Source organism: Rhamphochromis sp. 'chilingali' (assembly GCF_963969265.1).
Source record: "Rhamphochromis sp. 'chilingali' genome assembly, chromosome: 2".
NCBI classification, from domain to species: Eukaryota; Metazoa; Chordata; class Actinopteri; order Cichliformes; family Cichlidae; genus Rhamphochromis; species Rhamphochromis sp. 'chilingali'.
In genome coordinates, this window is record NC_137930.1 from 42,781,428 (window position 1) to 42,802,422 (window position 20,995).

The 20,995-nt window shown below is 37.6% G+C and overlaps 1 protein-coding gene across 1 annotated transcript; it reads right to left on the reverse strand.

Annotated features, from left to right (window-relative positions):
* Window positions 1-182: 182 nt before the first annotated feature.
* Window positions 183-20,452, reverse strand: LOC308391811 (aminopeptidase N-like; the record flags this gene model as incomplete). Its single annotated transcript, XM_080874561.1, has 21 exons — window positions 183-341; window positions 2,119-2,200; window positions 3,068-3,208; window positions 3,297-3,464; window positions 5,499-5,606; window positions 5,960-6,051; window positions 6,141-6,288; window positions 7,599-7,654; window positions 7,745-7,878; window positions 9,000-9,076; window positions 9,261-9,433; window positions 9,672-9,737; window positions 11,226-11,291; window positions 11,376-11,519; window positions 11,612-11,725; window positions 12,147-12,301; window positions 13,554-13,680; window positions 15,086-15,222; window positions 15,433-15,575; window positions 17,093-17,408; window positions 20,158-20,452. 21 exons carry the CDS (start codon window positions 20,450-20,452, stop codon window positions 183-185), a joined length of 2,901 nt encoding a protein of 966 aa, XP_080730687.1.
* Between the last annotated feature and the right edge of the window lie 543 nt (window positions 20,453-20,995).

Sequence of the window (20,995 nt, forward strand, 5' to 3'; positions counted from 1 at the left end):
TCCAAGACCATGGAGAAACATATAATAGAAAATACACACAGGACTACATAAAGTGCAAGTGTGCAAAAATCAATGCAACACCAGAGAGAACGATACAGACACAACAACACACAAAAATTTCAGGTCGATCGAACCTCTGTTTTCATTTTTAAATGAGTGATGAAAAAGTAAAAACAGCTTCTTCATTGGGCATTAGCTTCAGTTGTGAACCAGTCCAGAACATTCTTCTTGTTCTCTTCAACCCATTTAATGTTAGCGATGGTTCTCTCAATGGATTGATCCAGTGCTAAGGTCCCAGAGCCAAAACCAACATCGGAATTGTCAGCCTTGAACTGCTTCAGCTGATGCAACAGACACAATGTAAATCAGGGGAGTAGTTTTAAAGAAATACATATACTGAAAATACATGGCTTTGTTCATATCACTCATCTCTTATGTTATATTACAATTATGTTTTTTTCAACATTTTAATAATGAGACATGTTGTTTGTCATTCATAAAATGCTACAAACACTCAAACCTTTTGTTATTGTTATTGGATGAATGTTCCTCTTGCACACAGTCACTGCAACTTTTGACCAAATATTTCAAAACTGACCAAATATTGCAGCTTGGTTATGGCACAAGACTGCACTGCTTGCATGTTGATGTTAAAGTTGTCATAGTCCTGAGTCTCAGGCCAAGTATTTTTGAGTTTTGTTCTGGACTTCTGATTCTCTCTTTGGACATTTGAGATAAATCATATTCAGGGTTTTGTGTACTGATTTCCTATTACTTGTTTATCTGTTTTTATTCATATTTCTTGGTTTCTTGTTTGATTATGTTAGTTCCTTTTGGTGCCCTGTCTGTCACCTCTGTGTCCTGTCCTCAGTGTCCATCCATCCAATCATTCGTTTCCGCTTATCTTTTTATATTGTTTGTTTTATCATTTATGACTTGTTATCTTACGTGCAGTACTTTGTGATTCTGTATAAAGAGGTGCTATATAAATAAAATTTTATTTATTTATTTTTGTTTTCAAGGTTGCGGGGGGAGCTGGAGCCTATCCCAGTTATCTTAGGGCGAGAGGCAGGGTACACCCTGAACAGGTTGCCAGTCTGTCGCAGGGCTAACACACAGACAGAGACAACCAATTGCAGTCCCATTCACTCACCCATTCACACCTATGGGCAATTTAGTGTTTCCAATTAACCTGTCCCCACTAACTCAGTGTCTCCTGTGGTAATCACAGTGGTTGTCTCCATGTTTGTATCCCTTTGTGTCTCCCCAGTCACTCATGTCTCTGTGTAGCTCCGGTCTCTTTGTCAAGTTCATGCGTCTTAATCTGGGTCTCAGTGTGTGTTACTTCCTGTTTTATTTTCTTAGACCTCTCTCTTGTGTGTATCATGTTCAGTTTTGGATCCCTTGTCTTGTTAGTTCTATTCTTCACAGCTGTGCTCCCTGGTGTGTCCACTCTGTGTATATATTCTCTGTATCTGTGTCCTTTGTTGTGTCAACCTCTGTCAGTCTGTTTCTATGAGTCAGTCCAGACTGATTGAAGATTACCAATAGTTAGGGCTTAACATAACTGATTTCAGTCAATATTTAAATAAATCCAAATAGGATATGATGAGAGGTATATGTTAATGCTGTTTATGTTAAAAGTGTTTTCAGAAGATGGGAAAGTGATTGTGCTTATGAATACTGGAGCAATGGGAGGCCACTGTGCTTTGATGCTATGGAGGGCCATGAGAACCAAACCACTGTCTTTAGGTTTCAAATCAAATCAAATCACTTTTATTGTCACATCACATGTGCAGGTACAGTACATGTGAATGAAATTCTTGTGTGCGAGCTTCACAAGCAACAGAGGTGTGCAAATACTGGTAATGAGAACACTATCACACAGCAGTAAAATGCCTGTCCTGTCAAACTTATTAGTTCAAGTCAGTTCAGATTAAATTAACATCTTGTAAAGTCGGGAAGGCTTGAAATCAATACTTGAAATTTGAGATTTTGAGACCAGAGGATGACTTGAGATTTGATAACGCTTAAAGTATCTACATTTAAAAGTAGTATAACAAAATGAACAAAAGGGAAACCACATTGTGGTAAAGTCATTTCAAAGAAATATCTAACCTGCTGAAGCTCAAATTCAGTGGAGAAACGTTTGGTGACGCCGTTTACGAGGTTGGAGAATGAGAATGAGCCACCACCATACCTGTGAGAGGGAAGCACAGTTGAAGGCAAACATCAGTTAGCAGAAATTAAAGTCCAAGTCACTTAAGAACGGTCTTCTCTTTCATTGAGAACGTGATTATCATCTGTGAAATTACTGAATTTCTACATGCTTTCATAAATTACATATAATTCATTACAAATGTATATATACTGTATATTTAATGAGTATACAATAGATTATATTTTTTAAATACTCTGATCATTTAAGAGTGCAGTTCTATCCAAACTGTAACATATACAAGCCATTTATGAGAAAAAAAAAGAAGAGAAGAAAGAAAAGAAAAGAAATTTAAGAAAACCGTACTAATGATTTTGCGGGATGAAATCTATTTATCTGAAATGATTTATAATAATCTTGCTTAGAGTAATGGCTCTTATGAAGCCCTACAAACTGAAGTATGAGACATGTTACTCCTTTTTTGCTTATGAGAGAAATAAATTATTTGCTTTCCCTTTGGCATTTTAAGCAACTTTAATAAAATATCTGGTGATGTTTCTCCTAATGTCTCCTAGTCAGTTCAGGCTCTGCTTTAAATCCAAAACTTGGAATCACATGGAAAACAAAACCATCATCAGTCCCACACCAGCATAACACTGTGCACTAACCACAGTGCATCCACAACTGATGGTTGCATCAGTTATGGGTCCAATCATGTAAAGATTATGTTATGATTATGCTGTAAGTGTTCTTTGGTTCATATAGATATGACACACAACACTTCATATATGTGTTGCAACCTTTTTTAAATTGTCACTTTGAAGATAAACTGTAATTCTTTTTTCATATTAAAAACTATCCTTCCTAAAATGAAACTCGGGTGCCTTTTTAGAGTTATGTTGTACTCACTGACTGAAGATGTATGACCATCGAGCCCTGACAAAGTCCCATGCCAGAGACTGACCAACCACATTACTGGCAATGTCGACAATGGTGGCGGTGGCATCCTGCTTTCGGATCATGTCTGGATCCAGAGTGTATTCCAGATACCTGAACAGTCACAGAGTAAATATGTGTGCTAGATAGTAACTTTAAGTTACATAGTGTGGCATATTTATTAATAAAGCAATGAATGTACCTGTTGAGCAGCCAAGGTTGTTTGGTGCAGGACAGAGCATAGCGAAGTTTATCAGATTCAATAGCAGTACTGCCATTCTTAAACTGTGACCAAGCAAAATCCCATTCTTTCTTGCCACCTGCTGCAATAGCATTGCAGTACACAGTGGAGCGCAGGTTAGGGTGGATCCTAGAAAAAGAGCATATTGTTAGACTTCAGTACACCATAGATTATACAGAGTATTACTTTAAACTAAAGGGGAATAATTATTTGATCCCCCTGCCAAATTTATAAGGGTGCTTAATTACAAGGAAAGGAAATGAACTGTCTGAAATTTTTATAGTTTCATTTTAAGTGATGTTATTGGCTGCTGCTTCAGAACTTGAAACTTCAACTCCCTCCCAAGATTTTCTTTAGGATTAAAGTGTGGACACTTCCAAAGTCACTACATGACCTTATTCATGTGCTTCTACGTGTGCTCCTTCAGATTATTAACAAGCTCATCCCTGGCTCTATTGGATTAATGTCAGGCAAACATGAGGCCTAATCATGGGTATCGATTCCTTGATCCTCCTGGTACTGCTCGCATACGTACTCGGGCATTGTTGTCCACCAGGAGGAACCCAGGACTCACTGCACCACTGTAGACTCTGACAGCTGGACCAAGGATTTCATCCCAGTATACTCATATGACATGTATGACTCTATGTTGTACGAGTGTACATCTCATAATCCTGTCTTTATGTTTTTAATATGTGCTCAAGGTGAATGTTCATAGAGGGGATCTCTGCAGAGACCTCAGACTGGGTCTGCTGGCACCAGCTGGCTCGCTTGTCTATGCTTTTCTCTGCTTTTCTCTGCTTTTCTCTGCTTTTCTCTGCTCTCTCTCCAAAGATCGTGGTAGCTCTTATACCACCAGCTCCACAAACTGTGCCTGCTCTCCAGGGGCCCAGGTTGCAGCCACTGTGCACCAATGGCTCCAGTAATTCACTCCACAGGAGATTTCCCACTAGAGCAGTCTCGTGAAAAAACTCTACACCCAGCCTTTGACCAAGTGATAAAAAGTGATCTTCATATGGTGCACCCTAATGCAGCGCTTATCTATCTGCATTTTGTATTGATTAAAGATTAAAGATGGGCTGACGCTCACACAAAAGAGGAACACACCCAGTTGTTGGTGCCAAAAAGCCACCAAGAAATTATTTTCCCGGTGGCTCATCATAACCCCATGGCAGAGCATATGGGATATGATAAAACTGGAGTGAATCATGGCCTGATATTATTGGCCTGGATGTGGATGTGTTCAAATGGTGTGCATCCTACCTGGAGTGTTAGCTGCTATTTCAAAAGTGCCCTTGTGCCCACTAGTGCCTACCTTAAAGGAGGTGCCATTTGAGTGCATTGGGATGGATCTCATCAGTTTACCAACTGACACTTTGTTCATGTCTCACACACTAAAAGAACTGTACCAATTACTGCTATTACATCTATTCAGACCAGGTTCTACCACCGTCAGACTGAAAGGCTGGCAGAGTGGCTGAATAAGACTTCTATTCATGAGGATGAACCCAGTTGAGATCACTGGTTAGACCCTATTTTGTTTGTAGTGGGAGATTTTCTCCCTTTAACTAACTGTTTGTCAGGAACTTGTGTGGGTGCGTTTGACCTTATTAAAGAAAACTGTGAGCAAGGTCCAAGCCGAGCTAAAAATGAAATTCATTATGTTCTAGACCTGAGAGCAAAGCTATACACATTGGGGAGTAACACAAGAGCTCCAGGCCCAGGAACATCATTAGTCCCTGTACAACAGAGGGGCAAAACTCATCTCGAGGTAAAGTGCTTGTATTGCTCCTTTCTTTTAGCTCAAGGTTACTTGCCAAGTGCCAAGGACCCTTTGTGGTCAAACATGGGGTGGCTGACACTGACTATGAAAAGGGAGGAGCCACACTGGTATATCACCTCAATCTCCTAAAAGTATGGCGAGAAGCTGGAACTGTTTCTCTGATGAGCCTGGTTAGGGAAAGAGATGAGTTAAGGTGCCAAATTCAACCATTCCCACCTTCCTCCATTATGATGACTATCTCACAAAGGTCTAGAGAGCAGATGTTGCTTGCATTGCAACAGCAGCTCTACTTGAGGAACTGCCAGTATTCTGGAATCACCTCCATATATATATATATATATATATATATGTATGGCCCCAAAATTGACATGGACACACACCTGTTGGTGTCAGTATCCATCCACTCTTGAAACCATGTCATGACCAGGTTTTGGCATTCCTCCAACCCTGTCCTGCAAGCCAGGCTAATTGCATTCACCTGATTATACCTGCAGGATAGACAAATAGAAAACAGAAGTATTGACAAGAACTTTTAGGGAAAAACTGGGGAGAGCAAAGAATAATGAATACAGATATTTCGGAGTTCAACATCATATAAGCTGAGTAGCAGAGTTTCTAAGTTCCAGCTATCACGTGTGCTGAACTGAATTTGTAGAATTACACATTTTAAATAATTCATTTAAAAACTGTATCCTGGGTCCAGAAAAGAACAACTTCTACAATTACATCACAACATAAATTATGTTTTATTGAAAAAGTCTAACCTATCTATCTGATTTATGAATGCAGTTTAGACTGGTGGCAGCTTTATGTTGAAAACTTAAAATGTGTTTTCACTCACTGGTCCATGTGTCCATCAGGAACTTTGCTCGAGTTGTCTGTCATTTGCTTGTAGTATTCAAACAGAGGGGAGACTTTTTTCACGAGATAATCCTGAAACAACAAAGACAGAACTCAGAAAATGTGACAACTTATTTGTGTATTGTTTCTTTTGTATGTATATGTCGTTGGAAGAAGTTCACCTGCATGGGGCCATAGACTTCGCTGCGGTCAAACATGAGGTAGAAAAAGTCCAGGTTGTTAAGGGCTGCCTTCCATGGAATGTAATCTCTCTCATTACTCAGGTATTTGGTGGTATTAAGCGCCTGCACTGTAGAAATGATCTTGGCTCTAAGAGGTAGAATATAGTAAAAATGTATCAGATACTTCATGTTCATGTTTTCCATTGTCATAATTTTAAGATATTACCACGAGTACTATTAATTAATATCTGATAGGTAAGTATTTAAGCCCACAGCCTACCAACATATTTAAAATACATGGACAACTGGCTGGGATCCCTGGGGACCCCAAGAGAATTCGTAATATCAGAATAAGAATAATAGTAAGGCTTAATTCTTCTCATAGTATCGCTGTTACCACTTTAATGTCACCATATGAAAAATAGATTACAATTATTATTATAGTTATAGAATGTGCACAAGTTTTATTGTTTAATCAACTTGCAGATTTCATCCAAAGTATAATTACATAACAGCCTGACTCTGGTATTCAATTAAGTAATTTCAAGAAAATATTATTTTTTAATATTGTAAATAATTAAGCCATACTGAGGTCATATTGATCCCGGTATAAAAAAGCTGAAATAAATAAAATGGTAAATGGACTGGTTCTTATAAAGTGGTTTCATACTCTACATCAGCACTCAAAGCACTTTAAGCTACTTAACTAATTCACAAAGCACTTTTTCTATGCCTTTTCTATGTAAGTGCTTTCTATCTAATATTCACATACTCGAATGAATGCAGTGGAGAGCAACTTGAGGTTAGTACCTTGCCCAAGAATATTATGCATGCAGGGTGGCAAGGGATCAAACCACCAACCCTTTGATTACTAGATGACCTGTTATACTCTATTTATAGCCTGGTGATGGCTAACTGATTAGAAATAGTTGTGTCAGACAAGCAGAAATGGCTGTAGTGATAAATGTAGCTATTCCAGCAACATTAGGAAGACTGAACACGAGAAGCTCAAGAAATAGCACGGGCTGAGAGAATGTGGAAGGCAAAAGCAACAGTGGTCTCCATGGTGATGGACTGAGGGAAGTGTCCCTCACATATATCAAACATTCCCTTTAGAAAAGACAATTATTCATGTCTTCTCCATTTGCGGGTAATGGCTCTCCCAGTGATTCACTGGAGTCCCAAAGCCTTAGAAACGGTTTTGTAACTCTTTCTAGAGTAAATGACATCTGACATCTGTCTAATTGATATATCATTTAAACATGTCTGTTAATAATCAGGCTAGTGAAATTGAACTTATAATAATAATGTATTTAATCAAAGTATCGCAGTTGATTCACGTTTTAATGATCATGAAGTGACAAAGCTGGAACAGAAGTAAATAGTTTTTCACAGCAGTGTACATTTCGGAATTATAACAGTTATCATGTACATGTGAGACAACACTTGCAAACTTACCTGGCCAGATTGAAGGCATCATCCAATATCTGAGCTCTGTTGATCCGTGGAATGAGCTTAAAGAAACATCAGGAAACATCAAGAAACACGTTTACAATCACTGATAATCACTGATAATGACTGTGTGTTGGGCTCCTCTGTCTTACCTGATGATTACTCTGCAGAACATCTAAGAGTTTGGCCCAGTTGTCATCATCATAGTTGACCCTGTAGTAACCAACCATGTTGACATTGGCTAGCACCCACTGATCTTGTGTTGCTTTCATAGCTTCAGATGTTTCTAGAAATAGAACTCAAAGTTGGTGCACAAGAATAAAATAAATGTAAGCTTTTCTTAAAAAGTTGCCTTAGTTTATTGAGGGTTGCAGGTATTCATGATCCACAGTTCTCTTAAGATCCTGCAAGAGCTAATGGTGGCAAAAGGACAGCTATTCTGCACTTAAGTAGAAGTACAGATACCAGTGTTAAAAATACTCCAGTAAAAGTTGAAGTAGTGATTCAACTACTTTACTCAAGTAAAAGTAAAAAAAGTACAGGCTTTGAAATTTGCTCAACATAAGAAAGTAAAAATCAGCTTTTTGGAGGATGGTTCTACCCGCTATTTTTGTGAATAGCTAAGCTAAGTCTTGTGCTATAATAATGTAATAATCAAATAATATTAGACAACGGAAATACAAACTTTAGTCTAATTTTTAATTCTAATAGTCCTCAGGTTGAATCAGTACAAAAAGAAGGAAAATAAAAAAAATCTTGATTTTGTTAGGCCTACATTATAGAGTGTGACTACCTTAAAATGAAGGGAGTAATAGTAAAAAGAAAAACAAACTACTTAATTAAAGTACAGAGTGGTGCTGTGCTTTTGACAATTGTCCAGTTATATAGCTCAGTTTTGGCCAAGTTTCAGCTGTTGTCAGTGTGCTGGGTCTTTTGACCCAGCAGTTTGAGCTTGAATTGTGTTTTTTGTGACCTTTGTGTATTTGAAATGACGTTCAAGTTTTAACTCTCTAAACTGTCAACAGACTGCAACTGTTTTATTTATGAACACAAAATCACCATCATGTTGTTTGCTCTATCTCAGGGACATTAAGGTACTATAGAGAGACCACAAGAATTTAAAGGTAATATAGTTTTAAAAATACAAAATTTTGAGTCAATGTAAATATTTACATGTAAAAAAGAAACAGAACCAATTATTCAGTGGTTTCTGCTAACGGAGAATCAACTCCAACAAGCAAATTGTTAGAAGTTGAACATAAATCAGTGAAAACACAAAGATGAAAAAATACTTAGAAAATGCTTGTGTGATAATTGAAAGATTGTGATTAAAAGATTGGTGGACTGCAGAGGACCACCACATTTTGAAAATGATGTGCAGTCTTAAGCTGGGAATGGATTATCTACCTGATTTGGATGTTAGCCACAGTGGATTCTGCATATTTCCAGTCATCATCCATTTGATTGGAATGATCCATTGATAACTACGGCAGAACATTTGAAACATTATTTCTGCAGTTTCTTTTTCTTTATTTTGCTTTTCATTAACTAAAAACCGCCTGTTACCATTTTGCCATTTAAAAATAATAAAAATTGAAGAACTGCATAAAGAATATGGTCTTCACTTGATATATTAGGAGGAAAAGATAAAAAAGGCAATGCAAATACTTGAAGGGGGATGGAGTTGTGACTACAGCTTCTGGATCCAGAAGGAAGTGCTGCTGGGAAACACTTCCAGTCCCAGTGTTAATGGTAACCACAGGAAAGCCCATCTGCAGCACCCAGGTGTTCATTATGTTATCGAGAGTATCAGGAAGCTCTAACTTGCTAGAATCAGCAGCCTGTGAAGGTCCCAAAAAATCCAAAAAGATAAAGTAAATATGGTTTGTGTGTGTGTGTGTGTGTGTGTGTGTGTGTGTGTGTGTGTGTGTGTGTGTGTGTGTGTGTGTGTGTGTGTGTGTGTGTGTGTATGAATATATATATACAGCTGATCCTTTCTGATGTTTCGAAAGCACTAGAAAAAAAAAGAGATCTTAAACTAAATATTCAAATAAAAAGAGCAGAGAGATGATAACATGCCTTTTGCAGATGATACCAAAGGTCTGTGTAGACTGCATTCCCAAAGCTAAATGCACTCAGATAGGACTGCAGAAAAAAACAGTAAACAGAGATATGTCAGACACACTGCTTTGGATAAATGAGGGATTACTGTGTTAGCAAAAGTTTCCAAAAAATTGTACAAGTGTTCAACATTTCGCTACAATGTCCTCCAAGTTCTTTCATTGAAAGGGATATCCTTTTCACAGATGACAGGATATGATTTCTTAGGTTATTTATATTTCTCACTCATCATTGGACAAATTGTAATTTGTAATTTGAGAAAGATAACTGGTGTATGAATGGGTTGTTTAAGAATATATAAAAGCATTTCAATAAGGAGAGATTGCTTGGAAGAATTAAACATGATTTACTGAGATATAAACATTCATGTATTTGGTGATTAGACTCTGAAGACCCATCATGGCAGAATGGAAACCCAGCGATGATAAGATTTAGGACAGGGCCCCCCAGAGTTGACACGCTGGAGGTGGTGAAGATGAAGACTGATGCTTGGATTGGACTATTACTGAAGTGTCCATAAGTTGCCCCTCCATATTAGACTGGCCCAAATTCTTGAAAATTTCAAATCACTTTTAAATACACACCTTTTTTTCCAAGGCATTTTAGGAGTAGTACCAGAGTCGGCTTGTAGTCAGTTTTAGTCCGTTTTTGGTCGCTTTTAATCTTCTTTACTTTACTGATTCATTTCTATCATTTTTTTTTTCATTTATTTGTTTATTTATTCTATTGTTATTTAATTTTCTTTGTGTGTTTAATGTAAGATTTTAAACTTTTTTCACTGTTTTTTACTGGAAAGCATTTTGGTCAACCATGTTGTTTATAAAGTGCTCTATAAATAAAGTTGGATTGGAAAGTTGGAGTGTCTGTGAGGTGGAAATGGAGAGTAGGTGGGCTGAACAGATACAACTCCACATGTGGCTGCACAAAACAAAACCTTTATAGAGGTTTGGCAGACATGTGACCGCTTACCACATACCATTAAGTTGTTACCCATTTTGGACACACAGTATTCCTAAATCATACTCAAAAACCTACTAAACCTCATGTAGATAAGATAAATTATGGAAACTATGGTTAAAGAAACAAGTGTATATACTCTCTCAGAGGAAGTAAAAAGCTTTCATCACTAGTATCTTGCTTGTTATGTGCAGAAACTGGACAAGGGACTTTCACTATTGCAGTGAACGTTTAAATAATTATTTGAGCGAGAAGTTTTGTGCTTTTGCAACAATCGTGGTAACCAGCATGACTGAGCTGGTGATCACCTTCTGCATACAGCGGTCGTCTGCAAGATGTTTAACTGTTGATATGGTGTTTATTTACTCCTTCTTGTTGATCTATGAACACTGACCTTAACTGAGGCAGTGCAGTTCTTTTAGTCTTCTTCTGGTACATTTTTAAAACAATGTAGATATTGTCCTGTTGTTACAGCAAAAACCTCTGCAAGGATGACTGGCTGGTGGACTCACCTTCATAGTAGCACACTGTGTTCTGTTATATTGTGGTCCTTACCCTCAGTCCCAGCTGGAAGACATCTTCAGTGAGGAAATCTGACAACATCCTGAGGACAGATGCTCCCTGATGAGGAAAAAAACACACTGTTAGGTTTTTTTGTTTTTTGCTTTTTGTTTTCATGGTTTTGAGAGTCTATGCATGCTTTACCTTGCTGTATGAAATAGCATCAAACAGCTCACTAATCTGTGCTGGCGTCTGGATATCTTCTTCTTTAGATGACAGAGGGTGAGAAGAAGCCAGAGCATCAATAGCAAACACCCTATGAATGTCACCAAGCACGATGAGGTCTGTCTATTATAAAACAAATGAGACTGTATACTTAACAACTTTGTCGAGCACCAATACTTACATTCAAAACAATTTGGTGTTAATGAAATTCTTACCACATTCCACTCAGGTTCAGCATTATTTGCTCCCAAGTACTCAACATAGGATGCAAAGCCTTCATTCAGCCACAAGTCATTCCACCATCTGAGTGTCACCAGATTACCAAACCACTAGAGGGACAGTTCAGAAAAAAAATGTGAGAATTGACTCATGCATTTGAACTAGTTTACAAAGAAGTGAATAGAATTTGTTTTTTGAAGTTTTTTATTCACTTAAGTCTCATCTTGAAGTTATTTTCTGGGACTTCAACCCTTTTCTATGACATATGAATGGGTGTGAATGGGTGAATCAGCCAAGCTGTATGTGCTCAGGTAGAGTAGAAAAGTATGTAAAAAGTAAAACTATATATCCAGAATATCAACTATATAATATATATCCAGTTACCAGTTACTTGGAACTATATCTGAAATTGCTTTCGGGGGCCCTGAGAGTTGACATGAATGTTTTCCAAAGCACTTAAAACTTAATTACTGCCTATATCCAGCATCTCAAGAATCCTCTTAAACTTTATTTCCAGGACTTGAAACTCACCATGTGAGCCAGTTCATGAGCAATGATCGTAGCGATCTTTTCCTTGTTGGAGTTGGAGGAGAATGCTTCATCGTACAGTAGAGCTGTCTCCCGGTATGTGATCAGACCCCAGTTTTCCATGGCCCCTGCATTAAAGTCTGGGATTGCTATCTGATCTGTGTTAGGACAGAGATTATGTTAATGTGGCTGATTAGTTGCTTGAAGTGAAAGAGGTTACCAGTTTAAAACAGCAGAAGTGCTTAAAACCTTTACCCAGTCACAGTGCAACAGTGTCAATTTAATCCACTATGGGTAAAAAAAAATAATTGATTAACATCCTACTTAGTTAAAAGTACCTATAATCACGTAAATAAAAGTTTCAAAGGTGTCATAAATATCAGTTTATATATGCATAATAAAATGTCAAATAAAATAAGTGCGAGTACATCAAATCTTGGCCTGCAACATAGGACAGGCTAAGATTATATAACAATGAAGAATCACATTTTACCTGTTAATAATTGATAATGAAGATGACCTTCTCATAACAGGTCATAAAAAGTCACAACTGAAAGATGTGCGTATGATAAGAACATAATGGAGCTGACTGGATGCTGCAGCCAAGGTCTTGGGCAATAAAACTATATATTTTACAGTTTTGCCATAAACATACACATGATGCCAATAAACATGAGACCAAAAACTGATCTGAGATCTAAGATTAGATCAGTACACTGAGTAGACACATGTCCCCACTTTACATGTGAGCAGAGACTTAGGTGCATTTATTAATGAACAAAATGAACTTCAATCAGGACACCATAAAGATAAGGCATTTTTATGGTGTGTTTTTTTGTACACTAACAGAAACTGTGATGCTGCTGAAGTCTATCATATCAACTGGTAAAGGAAAAAGTATAGCATTTTTTGTACACTGTTTTTTAATTGCTTTGTCATTTTGTGGTAGTTTTTTGAAGAAATATAATCTCTTCCAAATGTTGTCCCATTTGCATAAAAACAGCAAACAAAAAATAAAATCTTGATGTTATTTTGCATCTTTTTAATGAAATTTTGCATTTTGCTTATGGTCATTTAATGTCACTATAGGATAGGTTTTCTTGCCCTCACAGTCTTTGATTTGAGTTTAGTCACTTATGACAAGCAAGAAATATAAAGTCACTTCATGACAAGGCCTCAGATCAGGTATTCACTTAGTACTTGATATGTTAGTATTGTTACTTATTAAATATAGACTTTTATCAAATTAAATGTACATAATAGATATGAGATTAAGATTTCATAGACTTGAGAAATCCATGCTGGTGCATCAGGACAGCTGTGCTGACTCATGATACAGTGAAGCTAAAAAGTGTGCAGTAGTAAACGTGCAGGCATGTAGATGTCTAGCTAATTGTGTGGTGGTCTTACCAGACTTGGGTAGAGGGTACGTGGCATTGTAATACTGCTCAAAGAATTTAAGGATTGGTCCAGTTTTGTTAAGGGCATACTGTCCTTGACCAGCTGCAATGGCGGACCTCCGGGCGAAAATGCGGATCTAAACCCAGATTACACAAAATAAAATAAAATTGAAAAACACTTTACACCACTTTGCAAAATAACATTATTCTATACACTTGTATTTCAAATAGTTTAAATCTATAGAAAGAGTACAGGGTACAGTCTAGGCACCATGATCTTAAAAGTACAGTCAATCATCTCCAAAAGTTGATTCTGTTCATCTGGACGTAATGTTTTCAGTGGGAGAAATGTTTCGTGACTCATCCAAGTGACTTCTTCACTTGCTGACTGCAGGTTTCATCTTATAAACAGTACATCTGCATCATGACTGAAACCAGCCCACTGAAGGAACAAAGGGCTGGGAGGTCAGTTCCTTCATCATCATGAGCATGCATCAAGACGTACCGTCAATATTTTTTTTTGCAGTTATAAGAAAAAAATAATAATGTTGAACTGAAAAATATGCATTATTAGTCTGACTTATGTCTTATGTGTTCACTTATGTGAACTTAGAATGAGTCCATTAAAAATATACAGGTGTGGGCACTGGTTTGTGGAAGCCACCAGGTTGCCCCGCCACTCAGGAATACAGCCCTCAAGATGGACATCGCTGTTCTGTCTAATTGTATTTTATGTATGCGGGTAGAGACCAACCTGACACTGGCCCGGTGGCGCCAATGTCAGGCAGCCTCGCCTCTGTCAGTGCGCCCCAGGGTGGCTGTGGCTACAATGTAGCTTGCCATCACCAGTGTGTGAATGTGTGAATAACTGAATGTGTAAAGCGCTTTGGGGTCCTTAGGGACTAGTAAAGCGCTATACAAATACAGGCCATTTACCATTTTACCATTTATTAGTTGATGATTTCCATCTCAGTCTTTTATTTCTGAGCATGTCTTTGTTTGTTGGGATTCTGTATCAGGTCCTGATTGTTTTGTGTCCCAGCCAGCTAATACTGCCAGGAAAAAGTCTGATTTTAGTGAGCTGACTCCCAAGACTCCTAAGACTGTGTGTTTCAAGACTGTTTATTCTGGGACTGTTTGTTGTTTGGCTGAACAGGGCTCCCTTGAGACAGAAACTCTGCCCGGATCATGGCCAGAGACCAAGTTTAAGGTCTTAGTTGACCCCCAGAGGTTCTCATTCCTGCCTTGCTCCGGGCTCAGCCGAGCCTGCCCAGCCTCTGGGGCCTCCTGGGGGCCAGATGTTAAATTGACTTGATGCTATTTACTTGATTAAATTGTTCCTTTAAATTTTCTGTATCTTCAGTTGGATGAGCACAAGAAACTTTTACTAATTAGTTTTCTGTTTTACTAATAACATATTTGCTCTACTTGATCGGAAGAAAAGGCAACTGTGAAAATTACTGAAATCCACGTGTGAAAGTTTCTTGGAAATCAAACCACTTTGATTAAAGAATGTCAAAATTACTATGGGACAACAATTACCTCAACGCCATCAATGCTGTTACCAATACTGTCGTAGTCACTGACAATGAATGCCAGCAAGTAAGTCGACATTTTCTCCGTTCGCTCAAAAACTGTCTTAAGCAGATCCTGGCCATCATGGTTGATTTCAGTTGTTTCTGAAAATAATTAAAATAAAATAAAATAAAGAGGTAACATTTTTATTTGATTGCTTTCCACTTCTTACCATTTTACTGACTAGACACAAAGTGTTTTTATATTGTTGTTGTCATATTTTATTGTTTAACTATGTGTTACATCCTCAATATTTAACTATGTAGTGACATCAATTTTTAAAACAAAAATATCTGCTCTGTTCTCAAACTAACCTATGTCCTTGCCATTGGACAGGGCTGTAGTTCCACGGTCGTGGATCAGCGTAATGAAGAAGTAAGCTTTCATAGCTGGCTCATCAAAGCAAGGGAAAGATTTCCTAGCATCTGTAGGCTGCATCTGGGTGGTAGCCATGACCCTGACAAGAAGAAGATAAATTAGCCTTGTGTGTAAAGAAGGTGCTACACAATTTAAACAAAATGGTTGGATGAAGGTTCTCCAAAATCCAGAAGATGTAATAGCTATATGCCCAAAACCTAGTTGGCCTATATAAGCAAAATAACAACAACAACATAAAAACTAGTAATTTCAACCAAAGTCCTCAACTTTTCTTATCTTGTAAGCAGTACTTGACATTGGTCAAGTTCGCGTCAAGTTACTTGAAAAAAGTAATCAGTAAATAATTACTGATTACTCCCCCCCAAAGTAATCCCATTACTTTACTAATTACTTATTTTCAAAAGTAATTAATTGCTTAGTTACTTAGTTACTTTTTAAAAACACGATTTACAACCCCTGAATAGGTAATAAAGCGATAGATCTTCAGCCCAATTCTACTTTTTCTGCATAATCCATCATACAAAATGTAATCAAATGGAAAAGTATCTTTTTAAAACTTGTTTTATTAGTTTTAACCTTTTAACTTTATGCATCAAGCAAAAGTTTAATTATATGCAACATTCACTGACTGGAAGAAATTAGTTTAACATTTAAACCTATTTTCTGCACATTCCAGCGCATAAAATAAAATATTTTTTGTGTTTACACTCACTCTTTCAAATAGATGCAAGTGAAACACAGCAGAAAATAAATAAAATCAAAGACTAGCGGTCCTATTGCTCTATTTTCACCTGTAAAGCAGGTGTGGGGTAGGTGGAGGTTTACCCTGGTGCAGGTGTGCCGCGGTCAGTTGAAGAATCCGCGAGTTTCTCTGTGAGTTTCCCATTACCTCGTAGCGCACTCGGTGCTTGTTTGGAAGTTTAGGAGTTTTTTTCGCTGTAAAAAGAAGTTTTCTTCCCACGCACGATGGACGCTGATGTTTTTGTCACTTTTTATGGAATTAAACTCAAAGTAAGGTCAGTGCTTCCACGCTTTAAACGCTGCACGCTCATACTCTCTCCTGCACTCGATATATGATCCATTGTTGATCTGCACACAGCTGTTGTCATGAACGTCGCACTTACGTCACTGTCATGAGACATTCTCGCAAAAAAAATCATGGTTTTAGTAACGCAGTAACGCAGCGTTCCTACGGGAAAGTAACGGTAATCTAATTTTTGCAATAGTAATCCCTTACTTTACTCGTTATTTGAAAAAAGTAATTGGATTACAGTAACTGCCCATCTCTGCTTGTAAGACAGTAAAATTCTTATTTTCCGACACTTTGTCAAACAAAAGATATAAAAGTATGTACTGTGGGAATTTTCCGCTAATTTATGATAGTATTCATCAATTCATTATTGAAATAATTGTCAAACTGTAACCGTTGATTTTAACAACTATTTTGTAGTTGTTCTAGATGTGGTTGAAGTTTGGACAGAGATTAACTAAATGATTCAAACAAAAATGTAATTATTAAAGACATACTCTTTTTTGCTATTTTCATTGTTACCTATGTTGATATGTTCCAGGTTTGTTGACACTATATACACTTACCTTTTCTCTCCATCCTCCATGTATTCGCTCCTGTAGAAGCCTCCAAGGTCATCAGCTAGTTCTCCAATGAATTCAGTGTAGAGGCGATACTTGTGTCCCTTTTTCAGTGTACCATCCAGCTCCAGGACCAGGTACTGTGTGACACCTTGGAGCCAGGAGGACTTGATTGCGGGGGCTTCAACACTACTCACTGACATGAGTCTTGCCAACTGGTTCTCAAACAACTGGTTCTCAAACTTGGTGTAATTCAATTTATTAGAATGGATAAGAATCAGGTCAGTGTCCTCCACACATTCAAAGTCCACAACGGAACTGCCTGAAACACCAAGAAATAATGTGCAGTTTAATCAGTTGTTTAAACGTAGAAACCTTCACATTATTTGGAGTCACATTAGGATATGTGACCGGTTTATCCAATCCATGATTTTGTTGCCAAAAAATATAAACTCAGTTGCATCAGGTAATGCTATTAGCAATCCCCTAGCTAATACACTTTAGTCCAACTTTAAAAACACCATAACTCTCGTGCCACTATAGAATATTTAAACAGCACACTGAAAAAAAACAATTGGCTGCACACCTAAAAAGGACTTTAAGTTTCAGATGCTTTATTTATTTTTCTTCATTCTCTGTTGTTTACTATTGTTACATTTAATTTTCTCACTTGTGTGATCAGATCTAAACTTTTATAAGAGATGAGAACTGTTTTTCAGTAACAGTTTTTAATATCATAGGTGTGATAGTTATAAGGTCAAACTCAAGCTTTTAATGTGTTTTTAATTTTTGCAAATACACATGTAAGAGTAATTTAAAAAATAGCAGCACTGAGTTGGTGTCATATAAATTCAAACTAATTTAGTTTTTAATACTTTTTAAAAGTTTTTTTTTTACTTCAAACTGTATTTGTCTTTTGTGTTTCTAAAGGACAGCATAATGTAAGACAAATCGTTTTGTGGCTTAAAAACTATCCATTCGCTTCTGCTTATCCTATTCAGAGTTGGGGGGCTGTCTTAGGAAAAGAAGCAGGGTACGCCCTGGACAGGTCACCAGTCTGTCGCAGGATACAAACAACCATTCGCACTCATATTCACTCCCGCATTCATACCTACAGGCAGTGTTGGGAAGGTTACTTTTACAATGTATTCCACTACATATTACAGATTACATGCCCCAAAATGTATTTTGTAACGTATTCCGTTACGTTACTCAATGACAGTAACGTATTCTGAATACTTTGGATTACTTAATATATTATCATGCTTTTTACAACAACGTGAATGTACTATTGCTGTGTGATTTATTACTGTTACTAAAGGTTACTCGCCATACCAATACCAACTAGATTTTTAAATCTTAGCGTAGAATGAGTAACAGTAGGTGGACATTAAGTAAGGCTGCACTTTTTGCAGCGATCTCGTAGAAAACTATTCCGCGCATATATAAAACAGGTCCGCGGCTCCGAACCGTAGTAAAGGGACCTCTGGCTAATACGTCGGGTTCCGTGTAGCTGAAAACTAGCTTTACTTTGTTTTCTGTGTCAACTTTGCTAGTGAGAGACAGAGAGAGGCGCTGAAAGGCTGCTCCAACGAAACTCATTGTTTCGGAGGAAAACACGAACACGGTGTACAGTCGAGTCTTAATAGCTTACTTACAACTGGGCTCGTCAGGCACTCTTCTTGGCTGCAGTGGTTATTATTATATTTCCATGCTTCCAGCTCCCGTTTTTGCTCAGTGACAGCACGTACTTTCCGACTTTTTCTCTCTCCCTCGCTCACAGACACATAACGGGTTTGGCAGTCCATTCTCCCTGCAGCACGGACTACACTGCCCATGATGCTACATTCTTTAGGGCTATGCCTGTAACACACTGCATATTGCCTTCATATTAAATCATTTTTGTGAATAATTTTAAAAATATTTCTTCACGTCATTATGTAATGACGTGAAGTAGAGGTGACATGGGCCACAGGCATTAGAGCCTCTTAATGCACGTTTTGTTTGGGTTTCCACCAGCGTGGAAAGCAAAAATAAAGAGGGCATAGCCTTATGAAAAATGTAATCCATTCATTTCAACAAAGTAACTGTATTCTAAATACCACCCTTTTAAACGGTAACTCTAACGGTAACTGTACCGCCGTTACGTATTTAAAATACGTAACGGCGGTACATGTATTCCGTTACTCCCCAACACTGCCTACGGGCAATTTAAAGATTCCAGTTAACCTGTCCCTACTACCTGCATGTCTTTGGTCTGTGGGAGGAAGCCAGGGTACGCAAACACGGGGAGAACATGCAAACACCACACAGAAAGACCCCGGCCTGATGGTGGAATTTAACTCAGGACCATCTTACTGTGAGGCAACAGTGCTCATGACCATGCCACCGTGCTTAAAAACTATTTCTGATTAATTCAAGTCCACATTTAGATTCACGTTCAGCACATTTCTTTTTGAAAATTTCTGACAATTCATTGTTGGAGCACCACAGGCTGAAAGTGTTGAGCTTAAGTTGAAATCTGATGTTAAAAGAAGCCAAATTTCCCCTCCATTGACTTGGTTTTGAAGTTTTAAATTAAAAGCCACCTGGACTTACCATTGCTTTAACTATATCAAAACTGCATGCATATTTCACTATAGCATTCTAAGCCTTTCCACCTCAAATGTTCCTGTTACTGTAAGTATTGCTGTCTCTGTTGTTTAACTGCAACCTGTTTTTCCAACACAGTTTACCATTAAAATGTGCTTCATTTGTGCTTAACAATATTTTGCTTAATTTCTGTTCCATACAGTGCGCAACTGTTAGTTGGGCTTAGAATGGATTCAACAACTCTCATCAACTCTTCAAAGACATTTCAAGTGTGATCAGTGTTATTCATTCTATTGTCTGTTCTACATTATACATTTTCAGTCATCCCTTGGAAAACTAATAAAAAGCATTACAATCATACTTCTACCTCTGAGAACAATGCTGGTAAACACCCTCTGGCTTTAGTTCTTGCTGATACCGGGAGGGTCTATTATATGAACATTACAGAGAAAGAGAGAAAAGTACTCATAAAGCCTTACCTAAGAAGGTGTAAAGACCAGTTGTTGGGTCTGGAGTCAGTCTTGGCCATAAGGTGACATTATATGTCTCTGGCACCAGGTTCTTGGGCAGCCGATACTTGTCCCAAGGTTTATTGGATGGAATGGGTGTTGTGGTAGGGGGTTTGGAGGTTGTTTGTTCTTCATTTTGATTATTGTTTTTCCCCTTTTCCTGTGAGTAAACAACTGACAAAGCTATGATAGTGGCTAAGGCTCCCACACCTGCGATGATCCCCAAAATCCCAACAGTTTTACTAATAAAGAAACCTTTCCCCATGTTGCCTGCCTACCCAGGAGCCCCACACTCAGACACTGAATTCAGAGGTGGAAGGTGAACTTGGATATGTAGCTGTGGGTAGCATTTCTCCTCCCATTTGCAATAACAGGTGATACATTAACAATAGCATTGTAAATAACAACACAGCAAAATCTCCAGTGTTAAATTAACACTAGAGAGTGTCTATATGGGTGCACACCTCTGAGTGTTAAATACAACACTGTTGAGTGTTAAATTAACACTTTTGACAGTGTTATGTGTTTAAAAGTAACCTAGTCAGTTTTGAAGATTAACAATGGCTAATTGTCAAACTGGATGATTACATTTGATTGTTGCTCACTCAGTCATATTTAAAATATTACTGTTTCTGATGTTTTTTGATGAGAATTGATTTTGATATTTGAGAATTGATTTTGATATTTGCTCTTGCATTTAATGAAAAGAAAGAACATATTGAAATTTTTAAGTTTTTATTCTGAGTATGTCAAATCCATGTTAGAACATAAAGTTCATAAAGATCACTGAAACGCACTATTTGTTGGT